Here is an 18659-nt window from a genome sequence, read left to right on the forward strand (position 1 = left end):
GCTAATAGCATACCTCAACCACCAACATTTCATCCGAAGCTGTAACTTTTAGAGAATTAAATACGTCATTAATTGAAAAAAAAAATTCATTGATGAATCAATCTATTTATATAAAGCAGTAAAGTATGTTTGTTTGTTTGTTTGTCCTCTTATAACTCGAGAACTACTCATCGCAGAGCAAAACCAAAGGCATATTCGGAATCGGTACGTCTCAGAGCAACTACAGCACACCTTAAAATTTAAAAAAAAACTTCGCGTTTTAAAATTATGACGTCATCAGCGTATTTCGGAACGTTAATTTTTCAACTTCATATTCGGAATCAGTACGTCCCAGAGAAACTTCGTAACGTTAATTTTTCAACTTCATCCGATTGACATGGGACCAACGGCATGTGACAGAGAGTGAAACATTTATTATTTGACGACAATGACGTCCGACTTCCGGGTTCGGAATGCGGGACCAATGCCATTTGACAGGGAATAAAAAATAAATGCGACATTCAATTGACGACTATGACTTCCGACTTGACTCCCCCCTCCCCCTCCCCTCCCCCCTCCCCCTCCCCCTCCACTCCCCCCTCCCCTCCCCCCTACCCCTTTCCCCCTTCCCCTCCCCCCCTCCCCTCCCTTCCCCCGCCCGGCAATGCCGGGTACTTCTGCTAGTAAATAATAAATCGATTAATTGATTAACCAACAAATTTTAAAAATATTTTTTTAGCCACATCACTTGGTCACTGTTGTGTCTGAATATCAGCTTCTGAGCTCAAAAGGTGCCTGAGATATTGCCCAGATGAGAAAAATGAATGAATGAATAATGAATGAATGATCGTTTTAAGGCCATTTTCCCCGCTACAGCGGGGGTTAGCCTTGCGGGCCCCATGACAATCATGGTTCCCTGTTTGGGGCAATGTTTTTATGGCCGGATGCCCTTCCTGACGCCAACCCTTGGTCACGCTCTTAGGATGTGCAGGGATACGGTGTACCTATTCTAAATCGGGGTACACACCGTGATCATTCATCCCAGCAAGCTGGTACCCAATTTGCCAACCTCGGAAGGATGACGGGCTGAGTCAATCGACCGGGATTCGAACCCAGGATCCTAGGATCCCAAGCCGGCACCCTAACCGCTAAGCCAACACCAGGCTATAAATATATATATGATTATATATGAGATTATATATGGTCACTGTCATGTCCAAATATCAGCTTCCCAGCTCAAAAGGTTCCTGAGATAATGCCCAGATGAGAAAGAAAATAAATAAGTACTTAATTAATAGATAATGATTAAGTAATTAATCAATTAATTGATTAACCAAAAAACAAAAAATACTGTTTAACACATGCACATAAAAAAAGCACATGCTCACTATTGTGCCCACATTTCAGCTTCCTAGCTCAAATGGTGGCTGAGATATCGCCCGGAAAAAAACAATAAAACAAACAAACAAACAAGAAAGAATGAAACCAGAGTGAAAACTGAGTATTCACTTTCAGTGCACTTCATTGCCGAGCCTACATCGGTGCCCAGCGATGACGTCATGTAGCGGCTGGGGATGGAATAGGAAAGGAGTGGTGTGGTGTACAATATGCACTATGCAGGCTATACAATGGTGATTCTAACATTGATATTTTTCATTTCTTGTCAGGTGATGGGGTGGAGGCCTAAACGTGTAAGAATGACCTCTACCCTGCTGATGTTCTCGCTCTACAAGTTTTCTTGTCCCACGATATATGTGTGTTATTCTGATTCACCACATTATCTCATCTTGGCACCACTGTTGTCCCATCTCAATTCAAGTGGCATTATCTTTCTGCAGGGGTGAACTATTCTTCGGAACATCATGTTCCTTTTGCACAAACGTTTCCCTTTTTTGGGATGGAATTCCACTTACTCGAATGCCATATCATATCATCACAATGATAATTGTCACAATGATAGTAATCTTGAATGGCAAATCACCAAAAGCATAACAGGTCACAGTGTTTCATTGAATGTACTTGCAGGTAAAATTCCCAGACACTTTGGAGATTACGACCCACTTGGCCAAGTGGGCAGTGAAAGCAGTGAGGAAGGGGTGCAAGAGGAAGAAGACGAAGATAATTGGAGGTTGGAAAGAGAAGGTGATGGTATAGTCGGAAAGCGAACATCATCTGTATGGGGAAACAGTTTCTCCCAGTATCCAGCGACAGCATTGGCAACAGCGGATCGTTCTGTTGATCTCTCAGCAGACATGCATGTTGGAGACAATAAAGTAGAGCTTCTCACTCGGCGGAAAGACCACATGCCACTTGAACTTAACGGTAGGTAATAATACTAATATATGACTTTATACCGGATCTGAAGGCCCTAATTATTCCCACCTTCTTGTGGGGTTGTCGGAGAAAAAGTTTTTGTCCAAGTCTTTCGGGAACTGGAAAGGCACGCCTGACATTTGACTGACGGTGGCAGTAATTTGGCTAGGGTGCCACTGATAACTCGCCTACTCTTCTCGAAAGGCTGGTGATCAACGTCCGGCTTAATGTCCCATACCAAATGTTACTTAATTTAATGTTTCTGAGTATTCTTCCCACACCTACTTAGCTGCCCTGTAGGACAGAGTGACAGTGTCTGTTCTTTTCCCCCTCCCCACAGAGGGCACTGCATGTCTGCAGGCGCCGGACAGTGATACGGAACTACCAACGCCTCTCGAGAGGCAACCGATTGGTGCGAAGCCGTTGGAGACATGGCGGATGGTGGCCTTTGTGCTGTCCCTCATCCTTTGCATTTTATGCACCATGAGCTTTGCCTTCCTCGTACCTTGTCCGGGCCGCCCAAGCCGTCGCGCACGCTGGAACATCTCCTTCCCTGATGCATGTATGTTATTGGACATTTATACTTAACTGATTTATGGACTTTGGCAGAGATTAAATTCAGCCTTTTAGTGATTAATGATGATGACCAAACCTTTATTTGCATCGTCTTTCGCAGCAGAGGTACAGAGCAGAAATTTGGAATCTTGCCTTTGTATCAGAACATGTGCTGACAGGATAGAAGTATGTACATTCACCTCTGAGCCGTATAGCCTGGGTTTGAATCCTGACCCAGCTGTAAACTGCCATCCTGGTGTTTCTTAGGCCGGGCGATTCATCAGTGTGTGCCGTCCTTCAGATGGACGTTAAACTGGGTGTCCCATCTGCCTGCATCAATTGGTGGAAGTTGAAGATCTCGCGGTGTCTTTCACAAAGAGTAGGCAGGCTATCGCCAGCACCCTTTTCAGATTTACATACATACATACATACATACATACAGGGAATTGCCTTATTTAATACTAGCAGGGGCTACCCGGTGCTGCCTGGAGAGCGGGTGAGGGTGAGGGTGAGGGTGAGGGATGAGCTTTTCCCGGTGGTGGTTTAGAGACGTATTGGACATTGAAAAGCTATGGAGTTGTTACCCTCAGTGGTCACTTTTTGCCTGTGGGCCGGCGGCAGCACTACCTGACCGTACATCCCAATATACACTTCATGGCCTTTGGTGGCCTGAAAACCAACATCAAGGCGAAATTCAAAGCTTAACCAGATTCTGAAGTACCGACACTCTAAATTTGGGGCCGCTATAGGTGCTACGGTTCGGCCGTGAAAGAATACCGTACAAAAGCAGAAAAAACACACAAACAACAAATAATTGAAAATATTTATGTAGATAGTATAATTATTAAAATATTTCCTTTTATTTGGTCAATTCTCGCTGGTAGTTCTATAATAATAATATAATGAGATCCCTTGCAAGGAACTTCAATGCAGGAGAAAGCCGTTAGGCCGATCAAGCCTGCGCAAAAGGTTGTTAACCTATGGTTGTTTGTCCATGCTCTATCCTTTTTAAATGCTGAGCTTCAAGCAAGGAAGCCGTACGCACTATTTATTTGGTATGACTCTGGCAGAGTTGGAATCACTGAGCCTCCCAGACTCAGCGTGTGTAAGCAAGAATGATCACAACCTGTGACAAAATCCGGTGACGGGCCAATTGGGAAACGCACATTTAAAGTGTGATTAAAAGATTAACTCGACACCTCTTATCCATGTCACCTTCCCCACTGTTATATCAGAACGAGCGGATTCGTCACATGGTCACGGATTCCTAACCCCAATATCGGGCGGTTAAAAAATTAGGTAACGCTAACTTGCATAATGTAACGCTCATTTACATAATGTAACGCTCGATTACCATGCGTTCTGACGTACCGTGCATTTTGAAGGGCTTGATTAAACTTACGATCATTTGACATTTGATTCGTTTTTTCGGGGTCCGTGGGAATAACACTCGACCCAAACAAAGCCAATGGAATTCTGATGCAACAAACCAGAGCAGTGTATAATAAGCAGAGGCCTACAGGTCTAATGTGTTAGGCCCACGAGGAAACCAAGATGGCGGCCATATCATTTAATCTCGGTGCTATGGTGGTTAGGCCGAGAAAAATATATTTCCGGTCTCTGGTCAGCGCGCGCATCGATTTTGACCCTGCACGTCAACAATTTTCTTTTTTTTTCTTTTTTTCCAACGGTACCTACAACAGTGAGCGCCTGTTGTTGCCGGGCCGGCGCGCTATCTCGGGAAATACTGGTCTGTGAGGGTCGGCATTGGTATCGACGTTCGCGCACGGTTCTCCCCTACAAAACTACGTTTTGTTTGTCCAAATCCAACCAGCCGTTCCAATGATATGAGTAGTTTTGTGTGCCGTGCCGTCATGAATCCAATCGGCTAGATATTGTCATTTATTGAAACGAAGACGTTTTGTCGGGTTCGTGTGAAGCCTAGAACCAGAAGGCCGAGAGAGCTGCGGGTGGTCTTGTTAGTTAGGCCTGCATCCTATCTCGTTTGTAATGAAGTTGTAAGTGTCTGTGATAATCTGGTGGACTGGGAGAAGAGATCGTGGGAGACCATCGGCCTGTTAGACCACTTCCGCATGCGCATGCGCAGTGTTGACGCGATCTACGCATTGGAATGTTTGACGGTACGGCGAGGCGATCTCGAGAACGAAATGGCAGTCTATAATATGCTTGAAGAACTTAATAATTTTCAGAATAAATACATTTTAAAATAACAAGCTTGTGTTCATTATTTACAAAAAAGGCTGACAAGTCCCATTGGCTGTCTTTAATTTCTCTCTGGACGGCGCCACAGCAGATGAGGAGGACCGCAAGGCATGAGGACAGAAAAAAAAACACCTTTATATGTCCAATCCATGCTTTTCAAAAAAAAAACTGAAAAAAACAAAAACGCATCGCCGCATCAATTCTGAAACTTTGGTCTGACTAGAGACCAGCAATATATTTTTTTCGGTCTTAGAGTCGAGCGACATGTGGGTGTGGTCTGGCAGCTGTCCAACCAATGGGTGCACATTTCAAAAATCGACCCCCCCAACAAGAACCCCAACAACAACTGCAACGCAAAACTCTTGTAGACCTGTGACATGTTGCAGGTAAAAAGACTTCCTGGTTTTGTAGATCTGTGTAATCCATAGCTTGCTTGTATTGGTATAGACTTTACAGGTTTTAAAATATATATATATATGGGGTTAAATAATATATATATATAGGGTCTTTTAACTGGAAAAGTGTACCAAATTGTGACTGCATTCTCAAATGTCACAAAATAGATTATGAATTAATGATACATTGAAAGATATGAACTTGTCACATCCTCAAGGAAGTAGCCATATTTTAGTGCGACTGTTTCATTGCAGTCTAATGTTTTGTGTGACTGTCGGTGTAAGTATCATGAACCGGATGTGAGTTAATCTCTCACAAACTCAAAAATTTGTTTTCAAAACAAACATTGTTTGTTGGCACTTCTTCTCCATTTATATGGAGCACAAAGCTGCGGGGTAGCATCACTGGCTGAGGGCACGGCTGTGCCGCTGATGCAATGCCCTCTGCTAGTTTGGGCATGAATTTGGAATTTGGCCATGATGCCGACAATAGTTTGCCTACTCTTTGCAAAGGACACCACGGGATCTTTAACATCCACCAACAAATGTGGGACGCCTGGTTAACGTCCACCTGAGGGACTGCACACACATTGATGAACCACCCTGCCAGGGAAAAACACCAGGATGACAGTTTATTGCTGGATCGGGATTCAAACCCAGGCTAGTCAGCTTGGAGGAGAGTGTGGGTACCTCTTGGTCATCCTGTCAGCTCTGTTGTTTCCTTAACGTTAAAAAAAGAAAAGTAACGACATATTAATGATGGGGATACAAGGTAATTGAACGATGAATGACCTACGAGGGCAGGTGAAAAATCTTTTCCCTTTAAATAATATTTAATAATCAAAAACTTTTCTTTCAATGCGATCAGCAAACTCACCCGCTGCTGGGAAGAATGTGACACTGGCTGGAAACTACAGAGAAAAGAACAATGTGCTGTGTTTAACAAGTGTAGGACCTTCACTCCTTTGCGGGTGGTGAGAGGAGTGGTGTGTGGGGGGTTAGTGGGATCGAACAATACTACACCTCATCTCATACTACCCCTCATGTTTACGTTCCTGCTTACCAGCTCCATCACCATGATAAACATGAGTGTGCTGAGAGCGTGTCCCTGCCTCAAAACGATGTACAAACTGTTGTTCAAATAAATAATTTAATTACATGTATTTGCTGATGACTCCACCCTCTGCCGTGACATCCCTCATCCTTCAGACGGGCGGGCTGCAGCCTCTTCCCTATCTTCCGACCTTGACAAAATCACAAGATGGCCAAACACTTGGAAGGAATGTCTTTCTTGCCTGACAAACCTCACACTCTCACTCTGTCTCTCCAAAAGGACCATACTGCAAAATCTCCTCATCTACTTTCTTAACAATCCTCTTGAGGAGGTGCAGTCATTCAAACTCCTGGGTCTTCACTTTCAGCCATGATCTTTCTTCGGCAAACCACATTTCAAAGTCGGCCTCCAAAACCAGCTGCTGACTGGGCATCCTCCATCTTACAAAGTCCTTCTTTCTTTTGCACACCTGAACTCCTATCCACCCACAAGGCCTTAATGCACAGCTTGATGGAGTACTGCTCTCCCTCTCTCGCTCTCTCTCTCTCTCTGGGCTGGCACCGCTGCTTCACATCTTGCTCATTTTGGCGTCTTGAAAGCCAAGGCCTTTAAAATTATTGACATCTCCTGTGATGAAGCTGAGTCCATGGGCCTATCGCTTCACCATCGCAGACAGGTCGGTCTTTTACTTCATCCTTTCTGGTATTTCACCCTCTGCCCTCTCCATGCTTTGTCCCACCCAGGTTTCTGCAGGGCACACACGGTCCACCAACATCCCCCTTCTGGTGAAACTACCTAAATCCAGGATCAATGCTCACCTCCACTCATTTGTTCCTCTCTTTTTCCCACCTGTGGAACTAACCACTACATTCTCTTCTATCTCATTCTTTCCTCCAGGTCTTCAAGACAGATGTTCACCACCATCTCAGGTCATCCCCAATCCAAAGCCATGATCTTCTCTACTGTCGTTAACCCCACCCACTCAACCCCACCCCAATACCTCCTCTTTCCAAATTTCCTGTTTTCCCTCCTGAGAGTTTCCTTTTGTATCCACTTTGTCCACCCCATGCATCCTACCCTACCCCTCCCCCCTTTCTCCCAACATCCAGTGTTTGTCCACTTCCCTCTATTTAGGCCTTCAACTCAGCTATTGGTGTCTCCAATTTCTCTCTCTCTCTCTCTCTCTCTCTCTCTCTCTCTCTCCCTCTCTCTCTCTCTCTCTCTCTCTCTCTCTCTCTCTGTCTCTGTCTCTGTCTCTCTCTCTCGTCCTGTTACATCCTGATCCATTCAGTGTACTAGTTCTTTCCAGGAGCCTTGACTTTGTCAATTAAAAAATCCAAACTTGTTATTGGCTGAACCTGAACGTGGTTGAATTTTGAACCTGATCTGGTGTGCGGTGTATGGTGTGTCAAAAAGGCTCGAAACCTCAATGAAGAACTGAGTAATATCGACGGTTTGTGACATCCTTTTTGTGTTGTTTTATTTTGCAGCTTCGACCATTGCCTTGGTCTCTGTAAGACTTCAGAAAAACTCAACGCCAGGCATCCTTGTGCTCTACAGGACCAGCAGCAATTACAGCAGCGGTGGCAATGATAGTTGTGCATTTTCAGGTACGGTTTCAAATGTGAACCTTGCTTGCTTTCACCTTGCTTCCTCAATTTTTTTTATCTTTGTTTTATCAAGCATATTTTATCCCATCAAGCAAGTGCTCACAGGCAGGACAGCCAGATTAAAGTCCCTTTCAACAGGGCATCTTATTCCATGTGCAGTGCCTATAGAAAGTCTGCACTCCATTTCAAAATTTTCACCTTTTTTACATTCTTTTCATCCTCTTTCCTCCCATTTGTCGAATAGCTTTCTGGAGACGGTTAAATTGCGCACTCTTCCTTCCAGGGCTGCGAGCAGGCGATACACCGCCATCTCATGTAATTGCCCATCTATACCCGTCACTTTGTTTTTAAATCGCCATTAGTGCCACCGAACCTCTCTTGCAGGTTGTTTTTCTTCCCCCAACTGTCTCTCTCCTCTTTTCCTGTTTATCCTTTCCGTTTGTCAAGTCCAACCTTTGCTCCACTACCCCGCTCTCATTGCATTTTTGTTTCACTCTCTGTCACCTTGGTGTTTGCCCCATTCCCTAGAACCGAGATATTGTGTGTACATGAAAAAAAAAAACTAGAACGGCTGGCAGAGCAGGATTAATTGGTGAGATGGAGTGTGAAGAGTCTCCAGAGTAGAAAAGACACCGTTAGCTTGGTCAGGAAATTTATTAACTCAACTGGACTATGTCCAGCTGAGTTTTTGTCGACACCCAGTGTCCGTCGTCCGTCTGTCGTCTGTCTGTCTGTCGTCTGTAAACATTTCGACGTCTACGCTCTAAAAGTCACAAATATTGATCAAATTTGATGAAACTTGTTATGCAGCATCTTTGTGACATAAACTAGTTTGGGATTGCATATGGGCACGGCAGGGTGGCCATATTGAAAATCAATTTTTGTCATATTTTTAGCACATATAAACTATATAGTTTGTGGTTCTATTATGCATATACTAACCATATTGATATAGGCCAGTTGAGTTCAGGTTCCCTGGAACCTCTAGTTATTATTGGGAGAAGAAAACTAGGTTTGATAAGCACAGATTACATACAAAGACAGAGAGTTTAGCAGAGTTCCATATACAGTGCATTCAGAAAGTATTCAGACCCCATCACTTTTTTCACATTTTGTTATGTTGCAGCCTTATGCTGAAATCGTTTAAATTCATTTTTTCCCTCATCAATCTACACTCAATACCTCATAATGACAAAGAAAAAACAGGATTTTAGAAAGTTTTGCAAATTTATTTAAAATAAAAAACTGAAATATCACATTGACATAAGTATTCAGATGCTTTGCTATGACACTTGAAATTTAGCTCAGGTGCCTCCCATTTCTCTTGGTCAACTTTGAGATGTTTCTACACCTTGATTGGAGTCCACCTATGGTAAATTCAATTGATTGGACATGATTTGGAAAGGCACACACCTGTCTATATAAGGTCTCACAGCTGACAATGCATATCAGAGCAAAAACAAAGCCATGAGGTCGAAGGAACTGCCTGCAGAGCTCAGAGACAGGATTGTGTCGAGGCACAGATCTGGGGAAGCCTACAAAAAATTCTGCTGCATTTGAGGTTCCCAACAGCACAGTGGCCTCCATAATTCTTAAATGGAAGAAGTTTTGAACAATCAGGACTCTTCCTGGAGCTGGCCGCCTGGCCAAACTGAGCAATCGGGGGAGAAGGGCCTTGGTAATAGAGGTGACCAAGAACCCGATGGTCACTGGCTGAGCTCCAGAGATCCTGTGTGGAGATGGGAGAAACTTCCAGAAGGACAACCATCACTGCAACACTCCACCGATCTGGGCTTTATGGCAGAGTGGCCAGACGGAAGCCTCTCCTCAGTGAAAGACACATGAAAGCCCACATAATCTTGTTTCTCACAGTCTGAGGGTCCTTTAGGTGCTTTTTAGCAAACTCCAAGTGGACTTAAAATTAACTACAGGGAGACTTATCCAACAAGATAGCCTTAATTAATTTGATTAATGAATGTAGAAGTTCTACTTCTACACTCCTCCCTTTTTTTTCTTTTCATAGGGCAATTAAGAGGTCTTCAATTTACCTATTTGTATGTCAAAATTTTCCATTACCTGAGGCATACACCATTCCCATTGAAGAATCTGCTCATCAGAAGGCGTTCTCTTGTTCGTCGAATTCACCAATCCTTAACAGTTCAGTTTATTGCATTTACATCAGTTAGCATCACAAGTGTCTCTGCAAACAAACTTCACCTCATACAACTGCACAAAAATTCCAGTCCATCATGAAGATTATTACTGTTATGTGCTTTATTCATTTCACCATTATCTTGGTGATACTGTCAGCATGATTCCATGTTAAAACATCTGAAACATTCGGCCATGTTGATTCAAAGGTGCTTGCTGCAGAGTGAATGCTGAACTTCTGTTTGAAAAAGTTGATCACTTATATGGTTGAAAATCAAGTATGAACCACATTCTTCTGGTGTCTTCATAGCACCTACACTATTCCGCGTCGGTTTTCCGCTATCGTGGTAGGTGGGCAAGATCACAAACTGACCCTGCTCTACATGTAGCATCCTTGCCACTCTTGCCATGAGCCATAGTAGATCTTGAACAAGGCTGTCGTCCAGTTGTCGTTGACCTGCCTCTTCACTCATTGTGAGTGGGCAGCAAGTGTTGTTGTGATGTTGGTCGACCGGCAGGACGTGGACTGAGATGACAGGTTCATCCATAGTGATGTTAGAACCGTGGTGTTCAAGTTGTCCGTGGCCCACGCCAGGAACAGCCAGCAGAGTTATGGAAGCCCAGTGTAGAGAAAGCGGCAAGGCCATCAACCTACAACTCCACACTGGTTCCCTGGCCATTGTTGGAGCAATGACATGTGAAGTGAAGTCACATAGTCACAGAATGTGAAGTCACAGCGTTCAGTAGAAGTTGCAAGTAACATGTTGTCATCCAACAATTCCTGATGTGTTAGATGTTCCAGGCACTGAACTGAAGCAAGTGATCGCCTTTCGCCCACTCATTACAATGTGATCCAGGCAAATGGTCACAAAAATTTTCTTGGTGAAGGTAAACATCCTTTTCCAATCTTACAGAGGAAGATGCCTTTGCCATTCTTCAAAGAGAGGGTGTATGCCACATGTAATCTCATCTCTTGCCAAATTTTTCTGTTCACTCTCTTCCCAAAGCAGTTATCGCTTCATTTCTTAGCTGTTAACTGGTTTTTCTTCATTCAGCCATATCTGAATCTGCTCTCAACACACTCTGGATCAGGTAGGGTACACCTTGGCATGATGTTACCATGTTCTAACTGATCATGTATATTTTATAACAGCTTCACATTCAACAGTTTGCTGTTTTCCTTAAAACATTCAAAAGGTTATATTTATTCATATGCTTCACAAAGGTTAACATAAAGTTTACAAAAATTAAAAGTTAAAGTTAAAGTTATAAAAAGTTTAAAAGTTACTTATAAAAGTTAAAGTTTTATAAAGTTGCTTTCAGGTTAACATAGTTAGAAAAATTAAATCATGTAGTCTTTGTAATGCAAATCAAAAAGGAATAGGTTCCTTCATAATCGGTAAATATAGCTAAAATCACAAACAAGAATACCTAATCCCACACAAACTATGCATAACAATCATTATCATAGATTCCTAAAAAAAATTTTTTTTTTTTACTTGAATTATTTTAATAGTTTCTACTAGTAGTATTTGATCGAAAATTTGAAATTACTTTTGAAAATTTGATATTACCAGTAGTATTTGGAGCGAAAGAGTCGGGGAAGAAGCTGGTTACTTTGTGGTCTGTAACGAACGTTGTCGAGCAAGAGTCACGTACTTTGGGTTTCCTGGGACAAAGGATTCCTGCGATAAAGTTGTTATCGCTGTGACTGATCATCCTGCGTGTCAGGTTTGGCGTTGGATTCCAAGGAATCATCGCCGGGTCGTTGCGACTCAAGGACGAGCCGTCGGCCATTTTGACTAGCGCGCTTCATGCGTCGAGCAAACTTTCCTTGCTTCGTCAGCCGTTTCCACCGCTTTCAGACGTATCTGTGATGTGTGTGTGCACCGAGGCTTTTGACGATTACTTTGCGGCTCGCCAACTGCGAACCGTTAAAGTTCATACCTGGAGGGCGCCTTTGGATTTCCCAGTCGCCTTGAGTGCGCCTTTGTGCCGCTTTCGCCGCGTGATCCTTTTCTCCGCTTTGGCCGCGTGCGCCTTTGTGCCGTTTTGGGCGGCGTGACTGTGCCTGTCATCTGAACGAGGTTCTGGTTTCGATTCGACATTGCTCTGACGATCGCTGGAGGGGATCAACTTGGAGCTTGAAGACGGGAATATAGAGACATTGGGGAATGTTATTTTTGTTCAATGTCATTGAGGGCCGACGTGGTGTGGTGCTGACCAGGCCGACGTGGTGTGGTGCTGACCGGGCCGCCGTGGCGTGGTGATGACGGGGCCCCCGCAGCCGTGATGCTGACGTCGCCCTCCTCCCCGAACCCCCCCCCCCCCCCCCCCCCGGATTAGAACTACCCCTGGATTAGTGTACCATGGATTAGAATAGGTACACCATATCCCTGCGTGTCGTAAGAGACAACTAAGAGGGTTGGCGTCAGGAAGGGCATCCGGCCATAAAAAACATTGCCTCAAAAAGAGAACCATGACAATTACAACTACAGATGGGCAGTGTACAGCCCGAAGTGGAGATCGGTTTCTGAGGTTTGGGACATGGAATGTCGGGACAATGACAGGGAGATCAGGAGAAGTGGTGGAAGTATTGGTCAGAAGAAGAGTGGACATATGTTGTGTGCAAGAGACGAGATGGAAGGGAAGTGGTGTGAGAATGGTGAAGGGTAGGCAGGGACAGAAATACAAGTTTGTGTGGCAAGGGTGCCTGGAGGGCGTGAATGGTGTTGGTGTCCTGTTTTCTGAGGAGTTTGTAGACAGTGTGGTGAGTGTGACTAGAGTGAGTGATAGGTTGATGATGGTGAAAATGATGATTGGAAAGCTCTTGGTGAACGTCATCTCAGGATATGCTCCGCAGGTTGGTCGGAGCGATGAAGAGAAGGACAAGTTCTGGTGTGCGATAGAGAAGCTGATGGAAAACGTGAAAGATGAGCAAGTTGTTGTGGTAGGAGGAGACCTAAATGGACATGTGGGAAGGAGTATGGATGGTTTTGAGGGAGTTCATGGGGGTTACGGATATGGTGTGAGAAATGGAGAAGGTGAAAGGAGCTGATGGAGCTGATTTGTTGATTTGTAATACTCAGTTCCAGAAAGAGGATAATAAGCTTGTTACATACACGTCAGGTGGGTCGACGACAACCGTTGACTACCTGATGGTGCGTAGGCGAGATAGGGGGCACCTCCGGGACACAAATGTGATCCCGGGGGAGGAGGCTGTTTCACAGCACCACTTGGTTGTCTGCGACATAAGGATGAAAGGTGCGAGGAGAGCTCGGCGGGTGAAGTACCAACCGATAATGAAGGTGTGGAGGCTGAAAGAGGTGACAGTAAGGGAGGCATTAAAAGAGAGGCTGAGTAGGGTAGAGGATGATGTGGTTGGATGTCAATGAAAGATAGTCTGTTGGGAGCTGTTGGTGAGGTATGTGGATGGACAAAAGGACCACCGAGGCACTCGGAAACATGGTGGTGGGATGATGAAGTTGGAAAGAGGATTGACGAGAAGAGGAAGACGTTCAAGGAGTGGCAGAAGGCGAAGGGTACGGGAGCAGAAACAGCAGAGCATGAAAGTTTAAGGCAGCCAAGAAGGCTGCAAAGAAAGAGGTAGCAAAGGCGCAGGAGGCATGTAGGAAAATGTTCGGAGAACGCTTGGATTCAGAAGAGGGTCAGAGAGCAGTATTCAGGATTGCAAAGCAGATAGCGAAAGAGAGGTGTGATGTGATGGGGGTGAGTTGCTTGAAGGATGAAGTGGGACAAATCGTTGTGGATCCAGATGGAATTAAAGGAAGATGGAAAAGATATATGGAAATGTTGTTGAATACAGGGAATGAATGGGATGGCAACATAGAGAGTAACCCAGTTTTAGGACCGGCAGAGAAGATAACTGAGAAGGACGTTGAGGAAGCGATAAAAGCAATAACCACCTTTAGAGGCCATTTTTCCCCTCAAAGCGGGGGTTGGCCTTTTTCGGAAACCGTGGTTGTTGTTGTTTTTTGGTCCCCTTTTTGAAGCAATGTTTTACGGCCGGATGCCCTTCCTGACGCCAACCCTTTTTGCCGCCTTTAACGACAAACAGGGAATTACCAGTGAACTGGTGCTCAATTTGCCGACCTCGGAAGGATGACAGGCTGAGTCAACCCCACTGGCGTTAATTCAGCGATCGACCGGGATTCGAACCCAGGATCCTAGGATCCTAAGCCGGCACCCTAGCCGCTAGCCCAACACCAGGGTTAACATTCCCTCTATACAAGGGGAAAGGTGACCCTCTGGAGTGTGGCTCGTACCGAGCGATAAAGTTATTGGAGCATGGAATGAAGGTATTGGAAAGGGTGTTGGAGAGGAGGATAAGGAAGAAAGTGAAGATCGACGAAATGCAGGAAGCGATAAAAGCAATGAAGAGTAGAAAAGCGGGAGGGCCAACGGGAGTTGTGGGAGATATGTTGAAGGCAGCAGGAAGTTGGGGTGTGAAGAGAATGGCAGAGATCTGTAATCTGGCGGTGAAAGAAGGCCGCATTCCAGTGGATTGGGAACTGAGTACCCTCGTCCCTCTATACAAGGGGAAAGGTGACCCTCTGGAGTGTGGCTCGTACCGATCGATAAAGTTATTGGAGCATGGAATGAAGGTATTGGAAAGGGTGTTGGAGAGGAGGATAAGGAAGAAAGTGAAGATCGACGAAATGCAGTTTGGATTTATGCCAGGAAGAGGAACGACAGACGCGCTTTTCATTGTGAGGAAGTTGCAGGAGAAGTACATGGAGAAGAGGAAGAAGTTGTTTCTTGGGTTTGTTGATCTGGAGAAAGCATTCGATAGGGTTCCACGCAAAGTATTGACATGGGCATTGAGGAAGTTACTCTACTTACTGCTCTAGCAGGGAAAATGGCCTTTAAAATGCATGTTGTTGTGTGTTGTCTACTCGTAGTATTTGATCCTCAAAAATGGTGCTTTATGCCACATCAATTTTCATGGTTTCAAACTTTTGGTGATATCTGTTCACAGGCCTTTTAAGACTGGCACAATTCATCACATTCTTTTTATGGTATTATTCCGACTCTATCTCATCCATTTGTATCAGTATTTGATTCAGTCTTTTTTTTTATTTTTCCAAGTTACCATAAAGAGCTTCCTCATTTGAGTTCACATTTGGTTCCTCTCTCAGCACCATTTCATGGTTAGTTATTTTGTTCAGACACACTGTCACCAAAGCATTCATGCAAGCCACCACTAAACATTTCCAATTACAATTATCAATTTAAACAATTTAATTTAAAATGTTCGTTAAACAAAAGTTCGAACAATTAAATTCAAAGAATCAACAAACTCATTCAATAAACAGATCTTGGAATATTTTCCAAATAAAGGGATCAATAAATTCCCTTTATAAATAAAGTTTGTTTACCAAAATACTCATCTACAAATTACGTATGCAATTATAGTTTTTCCCAATTTGTTTGGCTTTATGGCCGTAGAAGTTGCTGTTGACATGCAGTACCCTTTTATCTACCAAGCAATTAAACCTCCACATGAGACCTCCACCAGATATAAAACCTGGGATTTCTAATCATATTGATGCATAACCTCAGGACAATTAGGCTGCACGTAAAATTCCGCTATCGTTTACTGCCATAAATGCATTCTATTATTTTTATTATTATTATTATTATTATTATTATTTTCTAGCACTAACAAAATATATCATCCATACTTCAGTTTATTACAGATCCATTGATTTGGAGCTGTCTTCCAACTTCCATAAGGAAGAATCATAACTCTATGAGTCTTAGTAATATCTCATTTAATTTAACCAGCATCATAAAATTATTCACTCATTACGTCATTCTATTTCCATAAGCCAAGATACATTCAGGTCTACCATTACCATTTCTTGTGTTATCAATTCAACAAATTTTTCTACCCAGAACCCATTCCCTGGTACTTGTCAAAATATTAACATTTTCAGGGAGTATTTTAAAATCTCCTTTCATAAATCATCTGGCTCATCTTAGTGAGCTCTTCCGCATTATCACATCTGTCTTTGTTTATTAAAACATATCATCTACCCCTGATACACATCCATCCCTACAGCACAATTTTACATTCTGATAAAATCCAAATTTATATGTATCAGAAATCCGTGAGCAGAGTACTCTGCTAAATCCGTGTAAGATCCCTTACAAATTTGGCTAATTTTACTCCCAAAGGCATATCATTACCTTTTAATTTTATGAACCTCATATCCATAAATAGCCTGGTATTGGCTTAGCGGTTAGGGTGCTGGCTTGGGATCCAAGGATCCTGGGTTCGAATCCCGGTCGATCGCTGAATTAACGCCAGGGGGGCTGACTCAGCCTGTCATCCTTCCGAGGTCGGCTAATTGAGTACCAGTTCACTGGTAATTCCCTGTTTGTCGTAAAAAGGCGACAAACAGGGTTGGTGGCAGGAAGGGCATCCGGCCGTAAAACATTGCTTCAAAAAGGGGACCAACAAAAACAACAACCACGGTGCCCGAAAAAGGCCAACCCCTGCTTTGCGGGGAAAAATGGCCTCTAAAGGTGTTTTTTATTTATTTATTTATCCATAAATAGCTTTGTGTCCTCATATGAGCATTATCAAAAATGGAATTCCAAGGTTACTCACAATTTCCTACTGTTAATTAATGGCTGCTTATAACTCAGCACATCAAACGGAAGAGCAATCTCTGCATTTCCATCTGCTTTTTTTCCCAAACGAGATAACCTTTAGATATATCATCTAATTATGTATTTTATTTCATGGATATTTTATCCCAACCATATCATGTTATTTATTTTAAGACAGGTATACTGCTGTTTTCAGCAATCTTTTGAAAAATACACAAGCTCATGAATTATGTACACTTGTTTGCAGCTGTACGATTATTTCCATATCAGGGTGGGTGTCAATTTATAAAATCTGTCAATCAATTTTCGTCCATTAATTTTTTAGAAACAGACACAATTTTTAGAAACACAGACAATGTCCACATTTGTCCATTAATGTCCACATTTAGACCAACGTTTTGTCCCACAATAGATTATCCAGTGTTTTCCCATCTGGTCTATCATTATTAAAATGTGCAGCTCCCTTTTTACTTCATGGTCAATTATTGCCATATTATTTAACCCAAAATTGATAAACACACACCCTCATACACCAGATGAACAATGCCAATTTGTCCCAAAAACCCACATGATCCTCCTGTGACTTCCATGGCATTCCCCACCAATTGGTAAATCAATTGTTCCAAAAAAATTTCTTTTATTTCACTTCTCCATGATGCCCCGTAAACACACGTTTACACACCTCTGCCAGGCTGAACATAGTAGAGCGCACACCTCTGCCAGGCTGAACAATTTATGTTTTGCATCCCACTGATAGGCCGGATCTGGATCTGGACCTTAACCAAAATCAAATTGGCTTGTTATTGTCACGTACACAACTCATCCAGCTGGTTTTGTCAGAATCCGTCCACAACTTTTTGAGATATCATGCTATATATCGTTGGTTGCCCTGTCTCTCAATGGTGAAGAATTTACTTTAAAAAATTCTCGAATCCGGATCCAAATCTTCACCAAAATCGAGTAATTTCGTCCTTATAACCAACCCAACTCATCCATCGAGTTTCTTCTGAATCCGTCCATAACTTTTTAAGATATCAAGCTACATATCGTTTTTGGCCCCATCTCTCAATGGTGAAGAATCGCTTTAAAATTCTCTGATCCGTATCTTGATCTTCACCAATATCGAATGATTTCGTCCTTGGCGCACACTCAACCTGACCACAAAGTTTCGTCCAAATCCATCCACAACTTTTTGAGATATCCTGCTGTGTATCAGTTTTAGCCCTATCACTCAATGGTGAAAAATCACTTCAAAATTAAATAATTCTCATATCCGAATCCATATTCAGATATGAAGCAAAATCTAATCGATTCATCCTTGTCACACACACAATCTGACCTTTGTGAGATATCGTGCTCACAGACAGACAAACAGCGGTGAAAACATAACCTCCATCCACCTTAAGTGGCAGAGGAAGTAAAAACTATAAAATTTCATGTCCTCACCATTGCACATGAATTGGTGGTTTTACAACTCAAATTATCAAACAGCATTTTAGAGCAGGTATTATTAATGTAGAATCCCCTACATTAATTCCCTCCGTAATATCGCTCCTTTCTCTCGATACAATACTGTCTGTTACCCAAATTGCTCCACCTCTTCCTATTTTATCTTTCCAATCACACCTATACTTCTTGTCACCTTCTTGTCCTGTCCTCCAACTTTTCCCCTCGTTAAACCATGGCTCGCTTTCTTAGTGCGACGACACCTCAATATCTACTTTTTCTTTAAGCTCCTCG

At 43.1% G+C, this 18659-nt stretch overlaps 1 protein-coding gene across 5 annotated transcripts in view; it reads left to right on the forward strand.

Moving 5' to 3' along the window:
• Positions 1-18659, forward strand: part of FAM234A (family with sequence similarity 234 member A) — an 87277-nt gene that overhangs the window by 38050 nt on the left and 30568 nt on the right. For 4 of the 5 annotated variants that reach the window (XR_013621842.1, XR_010983457.2, XM_068108883.2 and 1 more), the window contains exons 2-4: positions 2005-2301; positions 2633-2854; positions 8010-8129. Coding sequence is in view for 3 of the 5 variants with exons in the window: in XM_068108883.2 (XP_067964984.2) it covers positions 2005-2301; positions 2633-2854; positions 8010-8129 (639 nt within the window). In the remaining 2 variants the exon portion in view is untranslated. The remainder of the gene's footprint in view (positions 1-2004; positions 2302-2632; positions 2855-8009; positions 8130-18659) is intronic. The other variant, XM_078770110.1, reaches the window with a different exon arrangement.

This window comes from Myxine glutinosa, chromosome 1 (assembly GCF_964187855.1).
Source record: "Myxine glutinosa chromosome 1, kmMyxGlut1.1, whole genome shotgun sequence".
Classification (NCBI taxonomy): Eukaryota; Metazoa; Chordata; class Myxini; order Myxiniformes; family Myxinidae; genus Myxine; species Myxine glutinosa.